The sequence below is a fragment of the Microcaecilia unicolor genome, chromosome 1 (genome assembly GCF_901765095.1).
Source record: "Microcaecilia unicolor chromosome 1, aMicUni1.1, whole genome shotgun sequence".
NCBI lineage: Eukaryota > Metazoa > Chordata > Amphibia > Gymnophiona > Siphonopidae > Microcaecilia > Microcaecilia unicolor.
Window position 1 is genome coordinate 722,602,559 of NC_044031.1, and position 27,067 is coordinate 722,629,625.

Sequence of the window (27,067 nt, forward strand, 5' to 3'; positions counted from 1 at the left end):
TTACATATACTATTTTTTGTAGGTTCTTTTCTGTCACAGTCTACGTTTATTTGTACCTGGGGCAATGGAGGGTTAATTGACTTGCCCAGGGTCACAAGGAGCTGCAGTAGGAATTGAACCCAGTTCCCCAGGATCTCAACTCACTGCCCCACCCTTTAGGCAGCTGTGGGAATCCAACCCTGTTCCCCAGGTCCGAAACCCACTTCACTAACCATTAGGCTACTCCTTGGCTCACCTTCACATGAGAGAAGCACAATCGGAGTTAAGGTTGCAATGGAGCCAGCATATTCAGCCATTGTCACACAGTGTCAATGGCATACTACCTTCAGAAAGCTGTTTTGGTGGTGGACGAATCCGAACAGCCACCTAAGAAGAAAAATTTTTTTTTCTTGTTTTGTTTTTTTGTTCCCCTTCCAACACACACACACTCTGACAATAGATGCATCCAGTACAGGATGTACACCTTGGTTGCCGTCAAATGCCAGGCTTATGGTCAGGGGGAGAGAGGTGAACAGCTGGAGCTCATGGCAATATTTTATACCCTTCAGGCCTTTGACCCCAGAATATCTTTCTGGGGTCAAAATAGCTCTCCAAAAATTTAATGAACTGTGTCCATATTTGGTGTGTGGGTTGGGGAGTGGATGCTGAAAAAATAACATTGATTTTGAATATGGGCTAGATTTGACTGGGAGAAGGTGGTTTCTCAAAAATAAAGTATCCCCAGAATGGCTGTGTCCAATTTTATGGGTGAAGTGGTTCCAGCTTCTGAAACATAGAAGGTTTGACACCCATAAACATAGCAATTAGGGAATTGCTTCTTTTTTTTCCTCCTGGTCTACAGAGCCAACAGGCACACCTGCTCACCTGTACACAAACCCCCATGCCCACATATGCTTGCAACACAAGCAGATGGCCTGGAAATAATTTCATGAGTTATGCTCTTCATGCTTTTCCCCTACCGCACCCCCCCCCAATCCCTTACATGTGCTGCCACACCACTATTCCTGTTATGCTGGCTCTTAGTGATTCAGATATACATTTAATTTTCTTTGTTATAAATTTTAAATTTGAAATGTTGTAATTGAACTATTTATTTATTTATTAGGGTTTATTTACCGCCTTTTTGAAAGACTTCACTGAAGGCGGTGTACAGTAAGAATAATTCAAACATAAGCAATAGACAATTACAGCAATAAAGATATTTAAATAACAATACAAAGTATGGCATAGTACACTACTTAAAGTGTTAACATAATACATAATAGAACATTTTAATAGACAGTGTAAGGTATAAGCAAAGATGTAACATATAGATAGGTAAGAGTGTAAGAGGAGTTAGAAGATAAGGTGACTAATTTTAAAAAAAAGTTGTACATGAGGTCAGAGAGATGGTTAAATATTATCTCAGCTGTGTCGCTCCTTGTGTGTGTGTGTATGATACTAAGAAGTTAGTTACTTCTTCCATTAAAGTCCTGGTTGAAGAGCCAAGCTTTCACCTGCTTCCTGATGTAGCTATAGTCTTGTGTTAAGCGGAGCCTTTCAGGGAGTGAATTCCGAGTGTTGGGGCTATTCTGGAGAAGGCTTGCTTTCGGGTATCACATTGTGTAATGTCTTTTGGAGAGGGTGTGGTTAGGGATACCCCTTGGGAGGACTTTAGTGTCCTTGGAGGTATATTGAGGGTCATACTGTTCTTCAAGTACTCGGGGCCTTTTCATTTAAGGGCCTTGAAGATCAGACATAAGAGTTTTAAATTTAGCTCTATATTGTACTAGTAGCCAATGAAGTTTTTGCAAAAATGGTGTGATGTGTTCATGTTGCTTTCAACCTTCTATGAGTCTTGCTGCAGCATTCTGAATTAATTGGAGCTGGTGCAGACCCATTGTAGTCAGACCATTGTAGAGTGCATTACGGTAATCCAGTCTTGATGTTATCATGGCATGTACAACTCCTGGGGTGCTGGGAGCAGCCGCACGGCTGTCTCCTCCGCCGGTTACCTGCTTCCTCTGCCCCAAAACAGGAAGTAACTTCAGAGGGAGCAGGAAACCAGCAGAGCCGACAGCCGCATGGCTGCTCCCTGCATCCCCCCTGCAGCGTGCCCTCGGGGTGGACCGCCCTCACCACCCCACCCCTCGGTACACTGCTGATTATACCCAGAGTCTTATCTTGCTTGAAAGAAAAATTCTTTTCTAATCTTTAGTGGTAATGGAATCAGTATCAGAATCTATATTAAATAGAATAATAGTGTTTGATTTGTTGATTTGTGAAATATTCTTGAATTGCTAAACTGAATGTTACCTTTTTTTCCTCCTTTTTAAGCAATGTCTATTTCCAAGTGAAGGCAATTTCAAACATTGTATGGAAGTATCAGCGTTTTCATTTTATCATGGCTTATCACGAAAAGCCTGTTCTTCCCCCACCTCTCATCGTTCTTAGTCATTTGTCCTCTTTGTGTTGTTGCATCTGCAAAAGAAGGAAAAAAGACAGAACTTCAGCTGGACCAAGTAAGAACATTTTTACTTAACAGATGTTTGGCATATCCCCAGTGTTTTCTTTTCTTTTACAGCTATGGAGAATGGTTTGTAATAGAACTGTTGCATAAAGATCATCACAGGGAGAGCTTGTTACCTAAATTTGATTTGTTCTACTTGTTCATTTTGGCAAGTCTGACTCCTTTAACTTTAGTATCAGGTTGTCAAACCACATAACTGTCATCTCCCTGCTGAAATGAGTTTTCATGTATGTTGTTCCATTAATGCATCATTAATTTAAAAGGAAAAAAAAAACTTTCCATGTTACCTGAACTATGTATTGAAGTACTAGATGGGAAACCTGATTTTGTATAGGTTTAATTGACATCCAAGTAAGGATGTTAAAAATTTGCAATTTATTTTACAAAAGGTTTGCTGAATATGAACTCTTTTGCAAAATACCTATAACGCCACAGGAGAAACACATGTATATGGCAGCACCTACAGCATGAGAAGCATTGTACAAAGAAACATGTTTTAAAAGAAAGTTGTAACATACCTTGAGGCTCTGCTCATGTAAATACTGGCACTTAGAATCTAACATCTATGTTTGCTAAGTGGCACTATGGGTGCGTTAGCATCTTTAATGGACATAAATGTTTCCGCTCTTTTAAACGCTAACTGTCCCATAGAAATGTATAGGCGTGTTAGCGTTTTATACGCCTTAAATTTACAGGCACATTAAAAACGCTAACACACCTTATTAAACATACCCCTAAGTGGTGGATTTTGAAACCTGCATATTTAAGTGCTGAATTTTACAAACAGTACATCTAAGGTGAATAAATTTAAGCAGTGAATTTTCATAACTCAAACTTGTAGTTTTTTTTCTAGGTGGTTTTATGTACTAAAGAAATAAACACAATTTCCCCTTAAGCCCTCCTTCAAACCCATGGTCCAGACAATTAGTTCGCTAACATATATGCATTCCCAGAGCAGATGTTTAAATGTTAATGGGGAAATTTTTAGAGAGATATTTTATTTATTTACTTACTTACTTAACAAATATTTATTCTACATTGTCTGTCACAGTTGTGGCCTGTAATCCGTTGGGTTGGTCGTGAGCCCTAGGACCCTGGCCGAGGCCAGCAGAGCGCTGACCCAGGCCAAGGGGAGACCGACCCACCACCACACACCCCAGCTACACAATACCCCTAAGCTACCCTCCCTTGCGGACCTCAGGAAGAAAGGGAAATAGGCATACAGGCGGGCCTCGCGGCCGATCTGGAATCCAAGCGCACAGAGCCACGTGTGCAGGCCTCACGGCCGAACTGGAACACAATCACACACAGGGAGGGGTGAAAGAACCCAGAGAGCCCCCCCCCCGGGACCCCCAGATGCCAGACACGCTCTAAACACCAGCGATAGGGCAGAAGGGGAAACAACAGAACCAGAGTGAAGCCACGCCCTCCCTGGGTCTAGCGCAGGACAGGGGAACTAAGACAGCAAGCCAAAGGAAAGGGTGAGATAGGCCCCAGCCAGGGGTCAGAGGAACAAGACCCAACCGAGGGCAGAAAACCTTTGCCTCAAACCACAGAAGACAGAGGCAGAGGCACAGAACACAAAGGGTTAAGCTGACAGAGCCAGCAGGCACACGAGGGAGAGCGAGAGCTCCTAAACACAACAAACAATCAGAGAGAAAGCTCCCGGTGAGGGGAGCACGGCTTACAGAACAAACACACTGTCAGAGGCAGGGACACAATACACACAGTACATAAAGGGTTAACTCACTGAGCCAGCCGGCTGGGACACGGGGAAGAGAAATCCTAGAGAAAACAAACAACTGGAGAGGACGTTCTCAGACAAGCAGCTTAGCTGAACTGAAGGCTGAGCAAAGCCCAGCCCCCACTGACTAACAAGCAGCTGGCTTCCCACAGAGAGTTGCACACAGAGAAGAAAAGCCCAGCTGGAAGCAGGTGCGCTGATAGTACACATACACACACACACACACACACACACACACACACACACTGCCCCAGCTAACACAAACACGGGGGAAGGAAAGAAATCCCTGAACAGGGAACTCAGATCAAAGTCAGAGCACTGAGCACGTTCTGACAGAGGACTGCCTGGCTTTCGAGTCACCACACGAGTAACGTCAAAGCAGAATGGATAGTCACATGCAGGCTTAAGTACTACCCACTGACATCAGCACAAACCCTGGCAGCCAGACAGGAATGAAGTCCACCCCTTTCCCCTGCCAAACTGGTAGAATCATAACATGGCTGTGCCCTTATGTTCAGACCTACTGTTTCTCTGTATCTACCTACTACTACTACTACTATTTAGCATTTCTATAGCGCTACAAGGCGTACGCAGCGCTGCACAAACATAGAAGAAAGACAGTCCCTGCTCAAAGAGCTTACAATCTAATAGACAAAAAATAAATAAAGTAATCAAATCAATTAATGTGAACGGGAAGGAAGAGAGGAGGGTAGGTGGAGGCGAGTGGTTACAAGTGGTTACGAGTCAAAAGCAATGTTAAAGAGGTGGGCTTTCAGTCTAGATTTAAAGGTGGCCAAGGATGGGGCAAGACGTAGGGGCTCAGGAAGTTTATTCCAGGCGTAGGGTGCAGCGAGACAGAAGGCGCGAAGTCTGGAGTTGGCAGTAGTGGAGAAGGGAACAGATAAGAAGGATTTATCCATGGAGCGGAGTGCACGGGAAGGGGTGTAGGGAAGGACGAGTGTGGAGAGATACTGGGGAGCAGCAGAGTGAATACATTTATAGGTTAGTAGAAGAAGTTTGAACAGGATGCGAAAACGGATAGGGAGCCAGTGAAGGGTCTTGAGGAGAGGGGTAGTATGAGTAAAGCGACCCTGGCGGAAGACGAGACGGGCAGCAGAGTTTTGAACCGACTGGAGAGGGGAGAGGTGACTAAGTGGGAGGCCAGCAAGAAGCAAATTGCAGTAGTCTAAACGAGAGGTGACAAGGGTGTGGATGAGGGTTTTGGTAGAGTGCTCGGAAAGAAAGGGGCGGATTTTACGGATGTTGTAAAGAAAGAAACGACAGGTCTTGGCAATCTGCTGGATATGAGCAGAGAAGGAGAGAGAAGAGTCAAAGATGACCCCAAGGTTTCGAGCTGAGGAGACAGGGAGAATGAGAGAGCCATCAACAGAAATAGAAAACAGGGGGAGCAGGGAGGTGGGTTTGGGGGGGAAAATGAGAAGCTCGGTTTTGGTCATATTGAGACATCCAGACAGCAATGTCAGACAAGCACGCTGAAACTTTGGTTTGGATGCAAGGTGAGATATCAGGGGTAGAAAGGTAGATTTGGGAGTCATCAGCATAGAGATGGTAGGAAAAGCCTCTGTGACCTCTCCAGTCTGCCTTTTTCCCTATTGTTTTTCCTGTAAGACAAGCCTCGCTTTGGTCTCCCTGCTTCTGCTTCATTTCCTGTTGTTGTTGTTCTTCCTGTTAGCCAAGCCTCGCTTTGGTGTCCCTGCTTCATTTCCTACTTGTGACGTCATCAGCCTACTCCTTTATAAGGACCTAGGGAGCTTTCCTACAGGGCCTTGGCAAGAGGTCTCTTAATCTTATGTTACTTGTTTAGATCATTTCCCTGCTTGGTTTTGTTCCTGAGAATCTTGCTCCTGAAGGTCTGTTCTGTGTTTCTTTGAGTCTTGTGTTTCAGTGCTTTGCTTTGTTTCTGTGTGTTTGCTTTTGTGCCTTGATACTGAAAGCCTGGCTCTGAGCCACACCCTGCCCTTGGTGTCTGTATCTGTTTGACTCTACGCTTGGCTCCTGTTTTTAGTCTAGCCCTGCTTTTGACTAGCACATTGCTTCTTTGTTTGTTTGTCTTCCCTTAGTCTGCTTAATCCTTTGCCTGCTATGTTTGCTTCCTGGCTCTTGAGCTCTGTTTCTGCCAAGTTCTGTTCCTGTTGTGTGTTTGAGCCAGGTTCTGCTCCTGCTCAATGTCTGAGCTAGTTCTGTCCCAGTTCCCTGCTAAGCCCTTTCAGTATCCTGTTCCAGCGACGCCAAGTCCCTTTCAGTATTCTGTTCCAGCCAACCCAAGTCTGTTCCAGAATCCTGTTCCAGCCAAGCCAAATCTGTTCCAGAATCCTGTTCCAACCAAGCCAAGTCTGTGCCAGTATCCTGTTCCAGTCAAGCCATGCTAAGCCCGTTCCAGTATCCTGTGGGTCAAGCCAAACTAAGCCCATTCCAGAATCCTGTTCCAGCCAAGCCCATTCCAGAATCCGGTTCCAGCCAAGCCCGTTCCAGAATCCTGTTCCAGCCAAACCAAGCCCGTTCCAGAATCCTGTTCCAGCCAAGCCGAGCCCGTTCCAGAATCCTGTTCCAGCCAAGCTGAGCCCGTTCCAGAATCCTGTTCTATCCAAGCATGTTTGAGAATCCTGAATCCTGTTTGAGAATCCTGAATCCTGTTCCAGCCAAGCTGTTTGAGAATCCTGAATCCTGTTCCAGCCAAGCCTGTTCGAGAATCCTGTTTGAGAATCCTGTCCCTGCCTTGTTTATTGTCTTGCTTCTGTTATTCTTGTTGCCTAGCTCCTACCCTGTCTTGCTTGTCTAGTTGTGCTTTGTCTTGTCTCTTTGTCTAGTCCTGTCCAGTCCTTGCCTTGTCCTTGTCTTGCCCTTTTCTGGACCCAGTTTTAATCCAGTTCCGAGTCTTGCCTTGTCCTGTCTGGGTTCCAGTTCTGGCCCTTTGCATTCTGCTCACCCTCAACCTGCCTGCCTCCCAGCCCACCTACCTGCCAGCCCATGACTGCCTGCTAGCCCATCTACCTCCCAGCCCATCACTCTTCTGACTGCCAGCCCATCTACCTCCCAGCCCATCTACCTGTCTGCCCCCCAGCCCAGCAACCCACCTGCCTGCTTGACCCCATCAACCTACCTACCCACCGCCAGCCCCTCTACCTACCACCCGTAAACACCTCAATCACTACCTTCCCTCATATCACTTACTTCTGTGACCCCCCCCCCCCTCCGTTTATCTAGGTGGAACATGGAGATTGCTAGTCTCCTTACTTTCTGCCCATACATGATTGAAACAATAAAAGTTCATCACGCACCTGCTTAAACCTTCATTATCCCAATTGCAGAGGACTTAAATACAAGTCTGTACATACATCCAGTTTCTCATACACCTGCACACAACTATGGAATGAATTACCGATCGCCATAAAAACAACACACGACCTGACAACCTTCCGAATGTTATTAAAGACCTACTTATTCATAAAGGCGTACAATAAAGATTCCCCAAAACGATCTGACTTCCTAATTATTCCAATCACAACTATTAAGGAACCCTCCTATCTGTTCATCCTAATTACATCCTCACAACTGAATATTATATGATATCAGGACAAGATAACATAGTAACATACTATGTTATGTTATGTATGTTACTATGTTATCTTGTCCTGATATCATTATGTTATGTTATGTTATGTTGATCTTTCAATCCACTTCCAATCCAATATGATTTACTTATGCACTCTTATTTGTAATAATTGTAAAATTATTATTCCGTTAATATGATTGCTATGATATTCTATGTACCCATCTGTATCTGTATTCTGAAATTCTTATCCTATAATGTGTACATGTTGCTATAACATTTTGTAAGCCACATTGAGCCTGCAAATAGGTGGGAAAATGTGGGATACAAGTGCAGCAAATAAATAAATACAAATTTTGTTCTTCATCCTTCAGTAGTTCCTGTGTATTGTGAGAGAGAAGCCAGGTTGTCTTGAGAAGTTGTGGAAATTTACAAATTAAAGTGATTTTTTTGTGCTGTCTGCTTCCAGGATCTTCCCTAATTTGCTGGCTGTCAAGGATGTGTTGAGTAGCCTGTTTTGTCACACAAGTTTGGTTTCAATTTGCCCTTATGGAATTTGCCCTTATGGGAAGGCTGATCCCTAGCGGTAGTAACAAAAGATTACTGCTAGGGGTTATTGCCACTGTTATTGAAGCCAGAGTTAGAAGGGGTAGGAGCAGATGGGAACCGCTTCCGTCGTGTCCCACCAGACACCATAGATCACCTCTGGATAAGTTCTGGGGGTTGCAGGGGGTCCTTTTGGGGGTGGGCAGCTTGAAAGCTAGGGAACAGAGGGATTGGAAAGGGGTTGGGGCAATAGGGACGTGGATCATGGAATCCGTGGGGGTTCAGAAAGGGAGGATACGAAGAGATATCAGATCTGGGGGTGATTTGGGGATCAAATCAGTGATCCAGTAACAACGGTAGCAACCTGGATGTTATGTGGGTGCCAGCTGATATTCAGTTCTGGCACCCATATAGTTAGGTGGCCAAAGATAGAGATGGCCTTTTGTGCAGTCCTGTTTGGCCACTTAGCTGTATGAGCACCAGCACTGAATATGGCTGTGCCCTACATGCATGCTAGCTTCTCCTTGACTCTGCCCTCGGATCGCCCCTGCACTGCCCTGCTCCCACTCTTTCCAACTCCAGCAGTTAGAGTTGATTTTCAGTGACACTGCACCGGTTAAGTATCACTGAATATTTGTGACTGACCTGTGCAGTGAGGTTTAAGTGGGTGGGAGCCTCTCTGCCTGCTTAAACCACGTGGAATATCAACCCCTATATTTTTTCTCCCATAGAAAATAATGGGAGCTAAGTGGGCAAAAGGGAAGCTGCTTAGCATACTTTTCTGAGCAGGAGTGAATACATTGAGTAAATTCCTCATGAAGCCAAATAAAAGCACCATGTTTACATAGGTGATTAATCTTTTGGTGGTGTCAGAAGTGGAGTAGAGCACCAGATATCTGTTGTCAGGACCTTCAGGTGTTTCAAAACAGCTGATAGCAAACACCTATCCAATTTTATGACGGTACGTATACATAAGAGCCTACCGTTTGACAGCTTTTTGCCTAGCGGTGACCCAGATCTTCAGGGTGAATGGAGCCTATTATTCAAATAGTTATTTGTATAGTGAACTGATAATGATATACAGTTTTTAACTGCTTTTGCACCTTCACAGGAAAACCTATGTATCTATGAAATGCAATATTTATCAATTCATGTTTGGCCCTCCTTTTATTTCAGAACTTTTTCTAACTGAAGAAGACCAAAAGAAACTTCATGACTTTGAGGAGCAGTGTGTTGAGTTGTATTTCAGTGAAAAAGATAACAAATTTCACTCTGGGAGTGAAGAGAGAATTCGAATTACTTCTGAAAGGTAGCACATACCAATTAATGCAGAGAGTAAAAAGGCTTGTTAACTGGCTAGCACTGTTTACCATATTCCGTTTTAGATATGAGAAAACATACAGATTAAATTATTTATGTGTTCTTTTGGTAATGTGTTTGTGGAAAGAGGAACAAGAATGTACAAAATGGGCAGAATCCCACATCCAAAATGTTGATTCTCAAGTTTTGAAAGCATGCTAATACTGTTTCCTTCTGCTACCAGAGGTTTTTCCATTGCCATTACTGTCATTAACTACTTTGCCTAAAGTGGTTAGCACAGCTACTACTATTGCTTTGGGGGGGGGGGGGGGTAGATGCAGAGAAAAAATTAGGTTGGTTTTTTTTCTCTTTTTTTTGGAGATTTAAAAAAAAAAAAAAAAAAAAAACAACCATTTATGTATCATATGATTAAAGCTGTTTAACATTAATTAAGGTCCCTGTTTACTAAAGGATGCTAAAGTTTTGTATGCAGAGGTTAAGGCGCCATAAACACAAACTCCCTGCATCATTTTTGGAAGGGCTTCTATGCAGTTAATGCAGAACAAAGTTCACTACTGCACCTTAATGACACAGCAGATAACATGGAATGCAGTTAGCTACAGCTAATGCAGCTTAGTGAACAGGGCCTAAATGTTTTAATGCATGCTAAATGTTAACAGGAAAAAAACCCCACATTCAGTTTGGCTTGTAGACAACTACTCTTGTCACTGTAATCAATTAGCTACCTTATACATACTTACATAATAGGTGATGGCAGCTACTAAGTGGCCCATCAAGTCTTCCAATGTGAGATTTGTCCACTTTAAGTAGATGTGCACATAAATTTCCATGTACAACACAACCCAAGCTCCCCCTCTCTTGTCCTTTTACCTGACCATTCAACTCTTTATCTTTAAGGTGGTGGAGTTTAAATAGTGCAAGTTCAGCTTTGCTGATCCATTTCTTAAAATAAAGGAGTTTTTAAAATTGTTTGACACAGGCTAATTTTTTCTTGTTTTTATAGGGTTGAACAGATGTGTATTCAGATAAAAGAAGTTTGTGATCGAGTTAACTATATCAAACGCTCATTAAATTCTTTGGATTCTCAGATTGGCCACCTGCAGGATCTTTCTGCTCTTACTGTAGATACACTAAAAACATTGACGGCACAAAAGGCTTCTGAAGCCAGCAAAGTCCATAATGAGATTACGCGTGAGTTAAGCATTTCAAAACACTTGGGGCAGAACCTCATTGATGATGGACCTCTAAGATCTTCAATGCGGAAAAAGCACAGCGTTGGAAATTTTTTTGGTTCCTCTTTTCTGCATGGAGGGTCTGAGACTAGTAATACTATAGTTTATAACATTTCTCTTAAGGATGAGAGAAATGGTCAGAATAAGCAGGTGGAACAGGATTTGACCCTAAGCCCCAGGAGAGAACAAGTAAACATTCCAGAGGCAGGTTCCTCAGGTGGTGCCTTATCTCCAAGTGCTGACTCTCCTCAAAGACTTAGCAAAAGGATACAGAGTGTGGAGACGACAAAATCTGTTACTAAGAAACTGGGCAGTTCAGCCAGCAACATACCAAATCTGTCATCCCCATCCGTCAAATTCTCTGTTAGCACTCCATCTCAGCCCAGTTGTAAAGATGATGCAAACTCTTCAGCCAAGCATGAAGAGGCTTTTCAAACTAAACCTGCTGCTACAGATAGAGATGATTTTGTAGAATTCGGTGTCTTTGTAGGTGAGTATGGCTGATCAGTGTTTCGTTTTCTAAAATACTTGCTTTCCTTTTCTTTTTATTGACATTTGAGTGTGCACTAAAATTGGAAGATTGTTACAGAAGTGATTTTTTTTTTGGGGGGGGGGGGGATGGGGTGGGAGTTATCAACATGGGATACTGTTAAAATGTGTTTAGATTTATGAACAGCCTTTATGAAGATTCACTCAAGTCAGTGTACAGCAGGTACAGTTTAACATAAAACTTACAATTTGTTCTCAGTATAACAATAGGAAAATAACCAAACATAAGCATAAATATAGTCAGTGAGGTAAACTTGGAAATGGCAATTTGAATTCTAGTAATAGGACTAACATGATACTATGTCAGAAATAGATCAAATATATTAAATGTCAGTACAATACAAATGATCCCATAATAAACCGCATGTAAGAACACTCAGATAACATAGATGTGATGTCTGCATAATACTAATAGGCACAGATTGAAACATTCAAATAACATAGGTATGATGCTAGATAGGGACAAGATGGGTAATACAAATTCAAGTGGGATAAATAGATGGATGACTAAACTGAAACCAAATAATAGGTGTTATTTTACTGTTAACCTCAGTTATTAGTAACTAGGTCTCATTGCATAAAATGGGACCTGTGCTACAATAGCATGAATTAAAATAAGACATCTTATCAATAGCCCACGTTGATGATCATGGCCCTTTATCCATTATGATAGCAGCTGCAGAAAAACCTAATCACCATTTGTTGGTCAGCCTTGTGGAGGAGAATAGCAGACATAATATCTTATGGGCATTGGCTTTAGCTTTAGCAGTTAACCTTGTCCTGTGCTGAGATTTTAGGAAAGTTAGAATGCTGAAGAAAAAATACAAGATTGGTTTTTGTTAAAGTATTGGAAGGTTATTTCCGTGATCTGGACAATCTGTAACATGAAAAAAGAGGATGCCTACATCAACTGGAATAAATTTAAGTTACCAAGTTTGATTCAGTCTGAATTTTGTAGTGGTCTGGAGGTTATTACAGTTGCACACAAGGGCATTCTCAAGTAGCTTATTTTCCTGTCATGACTTAGTTGATGGTTTAATAAAATCTTTAAGGTGACAGTTTCTGTACAGACTTAGTAACATAGTAATGACAGCAGATAAAAACCTGCAAGGTCCATCCTGCCTATCCAACGATCACATTGATTATTAAATCGTTATTGAACTAACAATCCAATAATAATAATACAGCATTTTACTTGCTAAGTTCTACTTTATGATGTCTTTCTCTCCCCCACTGAGATATACAGCACCTGCACTCATATCATATGATATGAATGAGGTATAAAATGCACATACTTAATCCTGATCCGTCCTTGCCATTTTCAGGGCTCAGATCATAAAAAGCCTGCCCCGCACTGGCCATACTTCCCAACTACTGGAGTTGCCATTGAAACTCACTTCGGCTCATCCTGATCTGTTTTGCCATATACGGAACAGAGTCTGTAGAAGTCAGTCTGCAATTGGCTTCACTTCCCCACTGCTGGAGCTGCCATCTAAGCACCACTCCTGCCCATCATAAATGAACTTAAAGCTGTCGTGTTAAGTTTTTCATACTGTCCTCTTTCTGTTTCGGAATCCTTTGTGCCTATCCCACGTATTTTTGAATTCTGTTACCGTTTTTGTCTCCACCACCTCCACCAGGAGGGCATCCAGGCATCCATCACCCTCTCTGTGAAAAACTATACACATCATCTGCCTTAGACCCAAATATTACTCTTCTTCCATGTTATGGAGGTTATTAAGATCAGAAATAATGTCCAAACGGTTTATTTACATAGTGAAGTGTCATTTAGCATGTGGTTTGGTATAATAATTTATGGTAAGCAGAAATGGCACTTGAGATTACTGGTAGTATAAGTGTTGGTTTTGACCAAGTGTCAGTAAAACCTGCTAAGTGAGTATAATTTTCAAAACCATTTCTATTGGTAAAACTGTTCTTCACCTGCAGAAATATGCTGTTATAATTTTACTTGTTCTGTATGTGGGTAAAGGTATGTGCATAGTGCCATTTTGTGCATACTTTGAGAGGGATTCCCAGAGGTGGAGTCTTAAAAAGTCTTGACATCTGTACAAATTAACAGGAATGCTAATTTTGAAAGTGAAAGTACACACAAAATTTTTGAAAATCCTGCAATGTCCACAGGTTGCAGCATACTTTCATGAATGTGAATATTTGTAAAATTACTCCCAACTAATTGTACATGTTAATAGGTTAAGCAGTTTTAATAAAAGAATCCAAAATTAGTTACACAGCTCTCCCTGCACGTTACTCAGCCTACTCTGCCCCTTGTTCTGCTTACAGAAGAGGGGGCAGAGTTGCACTATTCGCTCTCTGTTTCTGATCTGTCTTGCAAGCTTCTGCTTTTTCCTGATTCCCTTCTTCTTTGGCTTGGTGGTCTTCCCAATGTCTATTTCTTTCTACTATATCTCCCTCCTTACACCATTGTTTGTTTAATACTATTACTCGGCTTTCCAATCTACTTATTTTGGGTGATATAATATCCACTCTCTCAATCCCATTAGACCATCTGATAGACACATGTTTCCCTCTTTTCTGACCTTGAACTTCTACAGCATGTTTCTTTTCCTACTCCTGTGGCCTGCCAGGCCTTGAACCTGATTTTGTCATGCAGCTCAGATCCTCTTTCATTGTCTGATTTCTATGCTTTGCTCATTCCGTGGTCAGACCATTGTTTTTTCCCCTTCAGCATCCTAAACTGCTCACCCTCTTGACCACTAAGTCAGTTTCTGGTCCTGATTTTTCCTCCATCGATCCCAGCTCCTTCCGTCCTCTCTTCACTCTTTTATCCCTGGATTTTCTTTCACGTTCACGTCCCAAACAGTCTGTGCTCTTAGAATACTACATTACATTTATTTATTTATTACATTTATATCCCACATTTTCCCACCTATTTGTAGGCTCAATGTGGCTTACATAGTACCGGAGAGGCGTTACAGACTCCAGTGTAAACAAATACATTCCTTAGTTTCCTCCCACATTCCCTCTCATTCGCAGTTCTCAGGTCCCACTCATAAACCCTTGGTATCAAGGGAATCTTCGGATTGTTAAAAGACAACTCCACTTCACTGAGCATTTCTGGCGCAAGATGTGTCTACCCCTTGCCCTTGATTGCTATCACCAGACACCGCACTTTTACCATGCTAAACTGTTCCTTCACTGGCGTCACTATTATACATCTTTAATCTCTAGAGCTTCAAATTTCCCACGGAAGGGAAGAGAAATGGGACTTGATATACCGCCTTTCTGTGGTATTTTGCAACTACATTCAAAGCGGATTACTTATATACAGGTACTTATTTTGTACCTGGGGCAATGGAGGGTTAAGTGACTTGCCCACAGTCACAAGGAGCTGCAGTGTGAATCGAACCCAGTTCCCCAGGATCAAAGTCCTTGGCACTAACCACTAGGCTACTCCTCCTCCTATTGGTCTCTTGCCTTTTTCCCCTAAATTCAGGGTTTACCTATCCTGACACTTTGAAAGCAAATGACTTTGCCATCTATATTTCAATCAAAACTGATACCCTGTGCTCTTCTTTCCCCCCCCCCCCCAATCCATTGAGTTGTCTCCTAGCAGCTTCCCTCCATTTTCTGCTTCCTCTCCCATTTTTGTACACCATTGGTCCCAATTTAATCTTGCTTCCCTCATGCTCTTTGAGAAGTTGGTGGACCCCACCCATAGGACCACATTCCTCCTCAACCCAATTCATTCTTCCTGGATTACCGTTAATGCTCACTGCCTTCTCCCGCTTGTTATGAGCATGGTCTATAAGAGTATCCTTCTGAGAACTCCCCCAAAGTAGAAGACGGATGTTGTTAAACCCATTTTAAAACAGTCCTCCTTAGAGTCAAACTAGCATTTCTTTCAAAATTAATTGAGAAAGTAATTCTGGACCAGCTGACACAACATGAAGAAACCTCCCATTTCCTTCATCCTTTTCAGTCCGGATTTCGCCAAGGCTATTCCACCGAGACTATCATTGCCTTCCTTCTTAATGATCTTTGCTCTACCCTTGATAGGGTAAAAGCCACTCTTATTTCCCAGTTTAGGGGGTGAAGAACATTTGTGCTTGAAAGAGGAGCGGGATTTGGGTATGATTGTATGTGATGATCTTAAGGTGGCCAAAAGGTAGAAAAGTAGACGGCAAAAACTATAAGGATGTTTGGTTGCATAGGGAGAGGAATGGCCAGTAGGAAAAAGGAGGTGGTGATGCCCCTGTATAAGATTCTGGTGAGACCTCATTTAGAATATTGTCAGGCTTATTTTTGAAAGAGAAGGACGCTCATTTTTCGACACAAATCGCAAGATGGGCATCCTCACAGGTTCACCCAAATCGGCATAATCGAAAGGTGGTTTTGGGTGTCCTCAACTGCTTTCCGTTGCGGGGATGGCCAAAGTTCAAGGGGGCATGTCGGAGGTGTAGCGAAGGCGAGACTGGGGCGTGCCTAACACATGGGCGTCCTCGACCGATAATGGAAAAAAGAAGGGCGTCCCTGACAAACACTTGGACGACTTTACCTGGTCCTTTTTTTCTTATGACCAAGCCACAAAAATGTGCCCTAAATAACCGGATGACCACCGGAGGGAATCGGGGATGACCCCCTCCCACCCTCAAAAAAATTTTTAAATATTTTTTCCAGCCTCTATGCCAGCCTCAAATATCATACCCAGCTCCATGACAGCAGTATGCAAATCCCTGGAGCAGTTTTAGTGGGTGCAGTGCACTTCAGGCAGGCGGACCCAGGCCCATCCCCCCCCCACCTGTTACACTTGTGGTGGTAAATGTGAGTCCTTCAAAACCCACCAGAAACCCACTGTACCCACATGCAGGTGCCCCCCTTCACCCCTTAGGGCTGTGGTAATGGTGTACAGTTGTGGGGAGTGGGTTTTGGGGGGACTCAGCACACAAGGTAAGGGAGCTATGCACCTGGGAGCAATTTGTGAAGTCCACTGCAGTGCCCCCTAGGGTGACCGGTTGGTGTCTTGGCATGTCAGGGGACCAGTGCACTTAAAATGCTGGCTCCTCCCATGACCAAATGGCTTGGATATGGTTGTTTCTGAGATGGGTGTCCTTGGTTTCCATTATCGCCAAAAATTGGGGACGACCGTCTCTAAGGTCGACCTAAATTTCGCGATTTGGGCGTCCCCGACCATATTATCGAAACGAAACATGGCCACCCATCTTGTTTTCATAATACGGGTTTCCCCGCCCCTTCGCCATCACGTCCTGCGAGGGCGTCCTCATGAAAACTTGGGCACCCCTTTCGATTATACCCCTCTGTGCACAGTTCTGGAGATTGCATCTTCTAAAAGATATAAACAGGATGGAGGCGATTCAGAGGGTGGCTACTATAATGGTCAGTGGTCTTCATCATAAAGCACATAAACACTTAAAGATTTCAATATGTGTACTTTGGAGGAAAAGCAGGAGAGGGGAATATGTTAGAGACATTTAAATACCTAAATGGCATGGGGATCCAAGATGGTGGACTGGCGCAATTCTAATCCTCTGAAATGCCGAAGCGAAGAGGGTGGTCGGCTGCGGCAGGGACTCCTAGCCGGCCCCCAGCTTCAGTGCAGGGTTCTATTGAATCTTACTTACGGAGACCGGAGGTGATTGAAGGAACGAGAGGCGGCATGCTGACGGCGTCTGAGCAAGGTGGAGATCCGCCGCCGCCCCTGCTTGAGGTCACACTAAGCCCCGTTCAAGGAGCTCCCCCTCCCCCGCAACCTCGCAGTGTGAGTTCTCCAGTGCAATCTCTCCTTCAGCAGCACAATGGAGTGTTATACTCCCTTAATGTAAATTTAAACTCTGCCTGGAGGGAAACAACAGGAGATCGTTTGGCAAGTGAAAAGAAAGCTGAAGATAGCACTTCCACTGATCAGGTACAGACTTTAAATTTTCCTCAGTTTTTACAAGCTGAAGTAACTCTGGAAAATCTTTGTGCTCTTATTGTCAACCTGGGGAAGGTTCTGTGTCCTGAAACCCAGGTTTTAGAGACCAGGACACAAACATTAGAAGGGGAAATGGAAATAGTTAACAATGAAATTTAAAAAAACTGCAGAAAAAGTAGAAAATCAGGAAAAAAATGTTACTCAACTTCAAACAATTCAAACAACTATAATAAAGGATAATATGAATGTGAGGAAGAAGATTGAGTCTTTGGAAAATTCTCTGAGATCAAACAATTTAAGATTTTTAAATTTTCCTAAGGTGCCATTGGTAACACCGAGGGAAATGTTGAACAGATACCTTAAAGAAATTTTTGGACTTAAAGAAGGTACTAGTCCCCCTTTTACTCAGGTATATTACCTTCCAAATAAACCGACAGAAGCGCAAGTGCCTATTAATCAAGCTGAACCTATTTTAGATGTTTCAGCTATTCTTGAATCTTCTGACACGGACATGGTTACTCCTTCTACTTTATTAGCAACTGTTGCGTTAGCTTTGGATAAAGTTTGGATTATGAAAATGTTCTTAAAAAATAAAGATAAAAAATTCCTAGGTCTTAAATTATCTGTATTCCCAGATGTGACTAAAGAGACTCAAAAAAAGACGTAAGCAGTTTCTGCTGCTTAAGCCAGGTGTACTTCAGATTGGAGCTACTTTTCATCTTCGATACCCTTGTAAATGTATAGTCAGATTCCAATCAGTCAAATACGTTTTTTTTTTAGCCGTTTCAGCTTACAGAATTCCTTGTAACCAAACGCTCTTAGGGGTTAAAAGAATATTAATGATTATTGACATCTACTAAAGCTCTATTAAATAATGTCACTTCGTTGTTAGACAGGAAATGCCTGTATGCTTTTCTTTTTCTTGTTTTTTTTTCTCCACTATTGGTAATCTAGGATTCAAAATGAGGACTTGAGTATATTTACATAATAATTAGTACTTTATCAGTTATTTTTCTTCATATTAATATGTTTGTATTATATACTTTCCTGTACAAGCTTTGGCTTGATAAAGATTGTTTATCAATTATTTGAAACAATAAAAAAAAACATATGTGGCATAAATGCACAGGATGCGAATCTCTTTTGATTGAAAGGAAGCTCTGGAACAAGGGGACATAGGATGAAGGTGAAAGGGGATGGACTCAAAAGTAACCTGAGGAAATACTTCTTCATGGCAAGTTTGGTGAATTTGTGGAATGACTTCACGGTGGAAGTGGTGGAGACAAAAACAATATCTGAATTCAAGAGAGTTTGGCACAAGTACATAGGATCTCTAAGGGAGTGCTAGGGAGAGTAGATGGCATGGATGGGCAGATTGGATAAGCCATATGGTCGTTATCTGCTTAGACATTTCTGTGTTTAGGTACTGTGCTTAAGTGGTTCTCTTCTTTCCTACCTGGCCACTCCTTCTCTGTTTCTCTTCCCTTGCTTCAGGTCCACCCCATTCCCACTTCATTGTGGAGTGTCTTGTGGCTCTCTACTCTCCCCGACTGTCTTCAGTATTTTCCTGAGCCTCTTGGCAAATCTGATCCAATCCACTTCCATCAAATTCTACATTTACGCAGACCAACATTCTTCTGGTTTCATCCCAAGGTCCCTAGAATTCCAGTCTTCTTACATTGCAGTCATATCTTGATATGATTGATTCATAGCTCTCCTCAAACCACCTAGTTCTGAATCCTGCCAAGTCTGTTGCTCTGTAGGTCACAGGGAGCCCTTTCTCCTCCAATTTGGTTCCTTCTCTCTGCAGCTTGTATCTGGAGCTTGTGAATTCCTTAAAATACTTGGGTGTAACCTTTGATTTCCAACGCACTTTTAGTCCATATATTTTTGTTCGTGTCTGCTTCTTCTCATTCTGCTACATCCGCTCCTTATGCAGCTACCTTGATGACTCTTTGTGCTGCTCTACTGTTTTCACTGTTTTCTTTAAAACATCTTGATTATTGTAACATCATTTTTTTTTCTGGTCTTCCTAAGGTTTTGCTCAAATGGCTCCAGGCTGTCCAGAATACTTCAATCGGTTTGCTCACCCATGCACACTGTTCTGATTTTGTTTCCCCTCTCCTGGCTCAACATTGCTGGCTGCCCATCTTCTTCCATAATTACTTTAAGATCCTTACTTTTAGCACATAAAGTCCTTCACACGAATTCCTTCTAATCTCTCTGCCCTTCATTCGGCTCTTGGCTATAGTCTTCTGTCCCCTCTGTATACTCTTCCCATCTGGAAGCAACACCTCCCTCTGCCTTCTTCTGTATGGCTCCTTCCCTTTGGGATACCCTCCCCATCCCCCTCCGCTCTGGACAATTCTATCCATGCTTTAGGGCTGCTCTGAAATCCATTTGTTTACTATGGCCTTCCCCTTCTCTGAGCCTAAGGCTCCCAGCAGTAGATCTCTACCCTAGACTCTTTGTTGTGTTTTTTTCCTCTTCTTTCTATATTCTTCCTCTGTTCTTAATGGTATAATTATGTAGTTCTTTTCCTATTCTTTAGTTTTATTGTACACCGCTTTGATTTTCCTATCAATAATGTAGTGCAGTTAGCTACACCTGTTCAGGTGGTATTAACTGTCCACATAATCTGCTTTCTTAATTGTGTTAACTGTAAGGTGCAACTCCAGTCCATTCAAAACCTTGTCCCATGTTGACTGTTCACACAGCAGATGACACACATTAACTGTTAGAGTTCATTAATTCCTGTGTTTGTAGCTAATACCAGTTACTAAGGGCCCTGAATATCTTATTATTGGGTTTGGATCAGTCTTCTCATTTTATTGACTAAAGTGGGGAAACTAGTGAAGAGAACAGTTATTAGTAAATATTTTAGTCAAAATAACTTTTAATATTCTCTCCTATAACAGACGCATTTGTTTTCTTTTGAAAATAAATAGAGCTCAGTATGCTGGAAAATAAGTGTTGGTCATAAATTTCTCATAATCAGTAATATCTGATGGATTATAAAATAAAAATACTTGTAAATATTAAACACTACTACTAATCATTTCTGTAGAGCTACCAGATGTACACAACACTGTACACATTATATGTATGTAGGTACTGTCCCTAAAGGGCTCACAATCTAAGTTTTTGTACCTGGGATGATTGTCACAAGCAGCTGCAGTGGGAATCGAATTCAGGTTGCCAGGGTTGAAAGCCTTCTTCAGTAACCATTAGGCCACTCCTCCACATTGTACAGAGCAAGTTTTGTCTTGAAAAGTTAACTTTCAGAAATACCTCCATCTTTGCCATTATTCGTAGAAGTTGTGCATCGATTTCTCTAGGTTCCAATATGATGTTTTTGATGATGAACACATTGCCTAGATACAGTTTTTACAGTTTTATGCATACTGGGAATGGCTTTTCTGAAGGCTGATGTGCCCATAGTAGGCATGCAGAGCTATTTAAAAGGACAATATCTGGATATACTGTATGCTGTAACAAGTCTAACTGATATGAGGAGGAGGATGCGTCATATGGAGATCTAACACCTTCTTCCCATAGTCTGGAATACTTTTGTTTGCTTTTTTAATTCATTCTGTATCCTTGAAGGTCACAGAGATAACATGGATTTGCAGAAGTTTAAAGAACCAACAAGCAAAACTAAATCAGCAAAAACAGTTGATGACATGGTAAGAACTGTGGATTGCTTACAGTAATTGACGGACATGCTATCAATAGTCAACAGAGCAAAATCATAGAGGAGGACTCATGCAGCTGTTAAAATGTGACTTAAAAGATAATAAACATTGTAAACTATGCTTGGTTCCCCAAAGTAAAGCAAAGAAGGCTGCATCTTACCTCCTATATGCCCAGCTCATAGTTTGAGAACTGCTGATTTAATGTGTCTAACAGTCAGACCTAAAGAGGGTAGTAATTGTATCAGGGCCCTAAGCTCAGTGGGTACCATAAAATTACAATATCTTCAGAAAAATATCATATCGCCAGAAATTATTTTCATAATTTAATACACATGGGTAGGGAGTACAAGTCTCAAAAGTGCAAGCTAAATGTTAGGCATTTCTTTCTTTAGAGGTGTTTCTTTGGTGGTTCTACTTTATAACTTTGTAAATATTGTCCTGTCCCCCCCCCCAACCCGATTTTTAAACCATGTATTTTACCTGCTTGCCTTCTCTGACCCATTATTTTTTTTATGTTTATTATATAAACCGCTTTTTATAGCTGTAAATGAAGTATACAAGGCTGGATCATTGAAAGAGATCGAGCCCTAGTAGACATGGCATATCAAGACCACAGAATTCTTTCAGTGGTCTAAGAGCAAAGAATCAGTAATTTGGGATTATCTTATTTAAACTCCAAATATTTACTATCTCTATATATAAAAGGCACCACCAACGTTCTAAATGAAGCCTCCAGCCGGGAAGTGTGAAGGGGGAGAGATATCCGGTTTCCCCATGAGTGTCTGCCCAGCCTTCGCTCTCTCTGTAGCACAAACAGTGAAGGAAAACACAGCAAAGCACGAAATCAAATCGCTCTTTCTGTAACAGTGAAGGACTCAGAGGGGGGAGGGGAGAGAGGGCAGAAGCCCTCACTATCTCTGTAACACAAACACAGCAGAGCAGGAAACTTAACACTGAAGGACTCGACTCCGAGGGGGAAGGGGACAGAGAGCAGAGGGGAAGGGAGAGAGGGCAGGGACACACACACTCCCTCATGCACACAGAAGAAAACCTTGCTAGCCCCCGTTTCATTTGCATCAGAAACGGGGCTTTTTTACAAGTTTTGTATAAGTGACATGAATGCTTTCTGCTTATCACCATTCAGAACTGTGTGCAACTTGTCTTTGAACTCTTCAGATTCTGTTAAAGTCCCTTTAAGTTTTTGCAGGACTTCAGATTTTGTTAGGAAAAATGTGTTAGTGGTTTTATATACCCTATCATTTTAAAACTATTTTGCCTTAAGGCAAAACATGTTTTTATCTTAATCATGCATACGTCATTTCTGTGGTCAAATACCTCTTCACAATACTTAAAAATAACATAAACATGTTTAAAAACAAAACTCTCTGTAACACATGTAGCTTTTTAAAAAAGTTTTGACACGTTTATGGTATAGTAGGGTCATAGAATATTTGTGTTCTTGAATATGAGTTGTTGCTTTTATGTCTGTTTTGAGAGTTCGACTTTTCTGGAGGCCTTTACTTCCTTTCCAGCGTTTTTGGAGGACTTACAGAAAATGCTTCCCAGAATGTTTTTCTTTAGTGTGTTAATTGTTTTATTTTGATTTTCATATTTGGAAACTCTGGGGCTGATATTCAAAAGGAAATATGCCTCCATTGCCTCAGATGCAAACTTAGATTTTGAGCCCTCCAGGGACAAAAAAAATACTTAGTGTATCTGAATGTACACCGCTTCAATAGCTTTCGGGTTTGTAGATGTTCTATAAGAAATTAGGTAGATGAAAATAAATTATGCTACTGTTAGCAGATGCTATCCTCTTAAGTACTTTTATGCCCCCCCCTTCTAGGAAAACTAACGTTAGACTTTTTAAATTTTGTGCAGTTTGGCCAGACTGAAAACTCATATTGATAGCAGAAATATTTTATAAAAGTGCCAGTGCACAAATAGGCATAACTGTACGCACATAAGATAGGCTTATAGTATCTATATAAAGATAACCATTGTGTGTATGGGTATATATATATATATAGATATATATATATAGATAGATAGATAGGTAGATAGATAGAGGTGGTGCACTTACATAAGTACCTCCTATGAATATACATAAAACCTTAGCCTTAAAAAGGTTATTCAGATAGCATTGCACTTAATTTGTCTTGAAGTATTTTTTCAAATACTAAATTGTAGCTGAGCCCCTACCAGTGTTAGTAATATATTTAAATGCAAACCAAGATGGATAAAAATACAGTATATTACAGTGAGGATATGAAATTCACATGGGTATATACAGTAGCTGTTCAAAGACTACACTCACTTACAAAATTCTTATCATTTGGTTATCTATAGCCTGGAAGTAGAATGCATGTATTCGTTCCATGTGTTCACACAACCTGCCACACACCAGCCAAGTGAAAAAAGTTATTCTTGAAATTCTTAAAATATGAATTAGAAAAAAAGCATGGATAGTGTGATAAATGTCCACCCACCTTGTACCTCTGTAATAAACCTAATTACTTCAAGCTCTGGTGAAACCAATTGCTTTCAAAGGAACACCTCAAGTACCTTGGACGCACCATACTTAAATAGTACAGATTCATATGTTGGTAGAATAAATTTAAACAACACAAGAAAGAAAGCAGACCTTCCACAGGGGATGAGTATAAGAGACTTGTAAATTTTAAATATCCCTTGGTACATAGTCAGGGTGATTATTAAGAAGGAGTGTATGGCACCATCCAAGGCCCTGCCAAAATCAAGCCATCCTTCAAAACTGAATGACTGAGCAAGAAACAGATGATCAGAGGGGAGGTTAAGAAGCTAGTGGCAACTTTGAAAGGGCTACAGGTGCCAGTCTGGCTAAGACTGGTCACAGAGTACATGTGGCATTACTAATCCAGTCACTTCAGAAATGTGGCCTATATGATAGGGTGGCAAGAAGGAAGCCCATTACTCAATGTTGCCTTGACTTCTGGTGACGACATCGGGCAGCATGGCAGAGTGAAGACTGAGCTCCGGCTTGATTAGCAGTTAAACCCTGCAATTCACTGGCATTCCTTACCAGAGTGAGTTGAAAATGAGCGATTTTTACCTCCTGGCAGACTCCTGGATTAAAATATCTGGCGAAAAAGAGGCCAGATGATCATGCATCTGAGAAGAGTGGCTCCCACCATGTGCAGGGAGTGTCCATGGTGGTGCACATGGATTCAGGTGACAGTGCATTGGAAGATAACTCAGTTGTCCTCAAGTTGCCTCAACATCAAGATGCTGATGACTTGGTTCCTCTAACTAAAGCGGATCTCAGAGATTGGGTGGCTGAAATCAAATGTGAGTTCCAGGGGGGTATGGGGCAAAATTAAGGAGGCAGTAATCGAAATACAAAAGGACTTTGCAGAACTGGTGTGAGTGGAGGAAGCTGAGAAATGGATAGGAGATCAGGAAGAGGTGGTTATGGAACGTCATACAACCACAATGAGTATACAGAAATGCCAGTTACACATTATGAGTCAGGTGGAAAACTTACACTTGAGTCCCAAGTCAACTCCACCGTAAAGAAAGTGTTCTATTCAATGTGGAAACTCAAGCATTTAAAACCTTTCTTCCCAAGAGATGTTTTCCGTAATTTAATTCAATCAATGGTATTATGCCACGTCGATTATTGCAATGGAATCTATGCGGGATGTAAGGAACAACTCACAAGGAAACTCCAAAGGGCACAAAACACAGCAGCCAGATTGATACTTGGTAAGACACGATTCCAAAGCGCCACACCACTCCGTGAGAAACTGCACTGGCTTCCTATCAAGGAACGTATCTCTTTCAAACTCTGCACCTTAGTCCATAAGATTATCTACGGTGCAGCCCCAGGTTACATGATTGACCTAATCAATCTCCCAATCAGAAATAGTAGCAGTTCATCACGGTCTTATCTGAATCTCCACTACCCTAATTGCAAAGGACTAAAATACAAGACAACCCATGCATTCAACTTCTCTTACATAAGCACGCGCTTGTGGAACGCACTGCCACAAGTGGTGAAAACAACTTATGATCACCTGAAATTCAGAAAATTATTAAAGACTCACATATTTGGAAAGGAATGTCCGAATGACCCAACTTAGATGACTCAACCCTGCAACACTTCACTATCAAAGATCGTATTGAACATTGACAAACCCTGTTACCTCAAACCCAACTTGATTGAATCTTATCTTCCCCATCCCACTAACATTTTGTACTATTCCCATACCGGACTTGGCGAATGCCTTCACAGTATTATGTAAGCCACATTGAGCCTGCAAATGTGTGGGAAAATGTGGGATACAAATGTAACAAATAAAATAAACTTGGACAATAGGTCATAGAGGCAGAATGTGCAGATCGGGGGGGGGGGGGGGGGGAGTCCCCAGTACTGAGGACTTTTGTGATAGTGAAAAAATTGTGCAGAGCATCTACAGGACAGTAACCAGTGTAGAACACACGATTGATGGAGAGAGATCCCATACTATCCAGGTGGATAAGACACACAGGACGCTGGATCCGAAGGGAGGGATTTACCAAAGGGATATAGTGGCCTGCCTGCACGATCTTAAAAATAAGGAGACTTTGAGAAAAACCAAGGAAAAATGGGCCCATTAACTGGCAGAACCACAAGGTAGAGTTATTCCAGGACCTGTCAGCCATTACTTTTGTTTTTAGATTTTAATGCTAGATACTGCCCCGCCCTCGCCCCCAAAAAATAAAAGAATAACATAGGTGTGTATTAAGTAAACATTGAAAAAACAGCACTTCCCCGTGTACTCTTGCCTTATGTCCTCCATTCAGTTTTTGTGCCTTTTCTGAGGTAATGACTCCAAAGTGACACAAACATACATATTTGATTCCAACATAAAGTGCCCAGCAATAGTACTTGTGATACAAAAAAAAGTGTTTATCAGTGTTTTTTGTTTTTTTTTTGTATCTTCAAAGAACCTATGATTAGCTGGAAAATAAACTAAATTTCAATTTATAAATACCTAAAATAGAATCGCCTACTTATATTTTATACATCTTTAGTTTATGTTTTAGAATTGTATTTTGAAATATCTTTGCTTCTCTTTATTTTATGCCTATTTTATATTTATTATTTGATGAGTTTTTGGAAACCATCTAGAAATAGCAGCAACAAAGATTTGCTGTTAGTGCACATTAATTTCCATGTTAATAGCTAGCACAACTTAGGCCCCAAATTGTGAAACATGTTCAAAGGAGTGTAGACTTTCTGTGACAACGGCACCTGAAAAGTAAACCATTGTTTCTTGGTTTATCCCCATGCACAGGCTGTCCTTCGTGCTGAGTTCAGCTCAAAGCAAGGTCATACTTTTTCCAAGTCAACTGACTTCAACAAAATCTCTTTATCCCTTCGTCAAGACCAATGTAAGTTTGCTACTAAAGAGATCTTGCTACTAAATACTCCTTATCATAAAAGAGATCTAGCACGGTTTTTCTCATGTAGATATCAGATTAACAGTAGTTCAGAACAATAGCTAAAATTCTTGCAAGGAATAGAAACTGTACATTATGGGGATAATTTTATAAAGGCCATTTATTTTGGAAAGAGAACACATTCACGTGTACATATTTACATGTACATATTATATGTCCATATATTGCACCTGTGTCTGATCTGCCTAATCTACTTCCCCTGAAATGCCTACATGTGATCTGTATAAGAGTATGTATAATTTTTTGGCGCACATCTTTTATACAGCTCCATTTGGAAAGCAGACTTTGCATGATGATAAATACCTGGGTGTTATATCTATGTATCGATGTGTAGACATTTTAAATCTCTTTCTCTCAAGATCTGTCTGTCTGTATTAAATGAGCGATGTTTATCAATCTTTCTATATAAAAATAAAATAATGCATATAGTTTCCTACAAGTGTCTTCACTCTGGGATCAGTGAGTTATGTCTTAGTGGCTCTGGCAGTTATGTGAGACAGGAG

At 41.4% G+C, this 27,067-nt stretch overlaps 1 protein-coding gene across 1 annotated transcript in view; it reads left to right on the forward strand.

The window, feature by feature from the left end:
* Positions 1-27,067, forward strand: part of TRPM7 (transient receptor potential cation channel subfamily M member 7) — a 397,085-nt gene that overhangs the window by 259,158 nt on the left and 110,860 nt on the right. Inside the window, exons 24-28 of the mRNA XM_030189594.1 lie at positions 2,317-2,501; positions 9,547-9,679; positions 10,694-11,412; positions 20,992-21,071; positions 26,399-26,495. Of these exons, the coding sequence (XP_030045454.1) occupies positions 2,317-2,501; positions 9,547-9,679; positions 10,694-11,412; positions 20,992-21,071; positions 26,399-26,495 (1,214 nt within the window). The remainder of the gene's footprint in view (positions 1-2,316; positions 2,502-9,546; positions 9,680-10,693; positions 11,413-20,991; positions 21,072-26,398; positions 26,496-27,067) is intronic.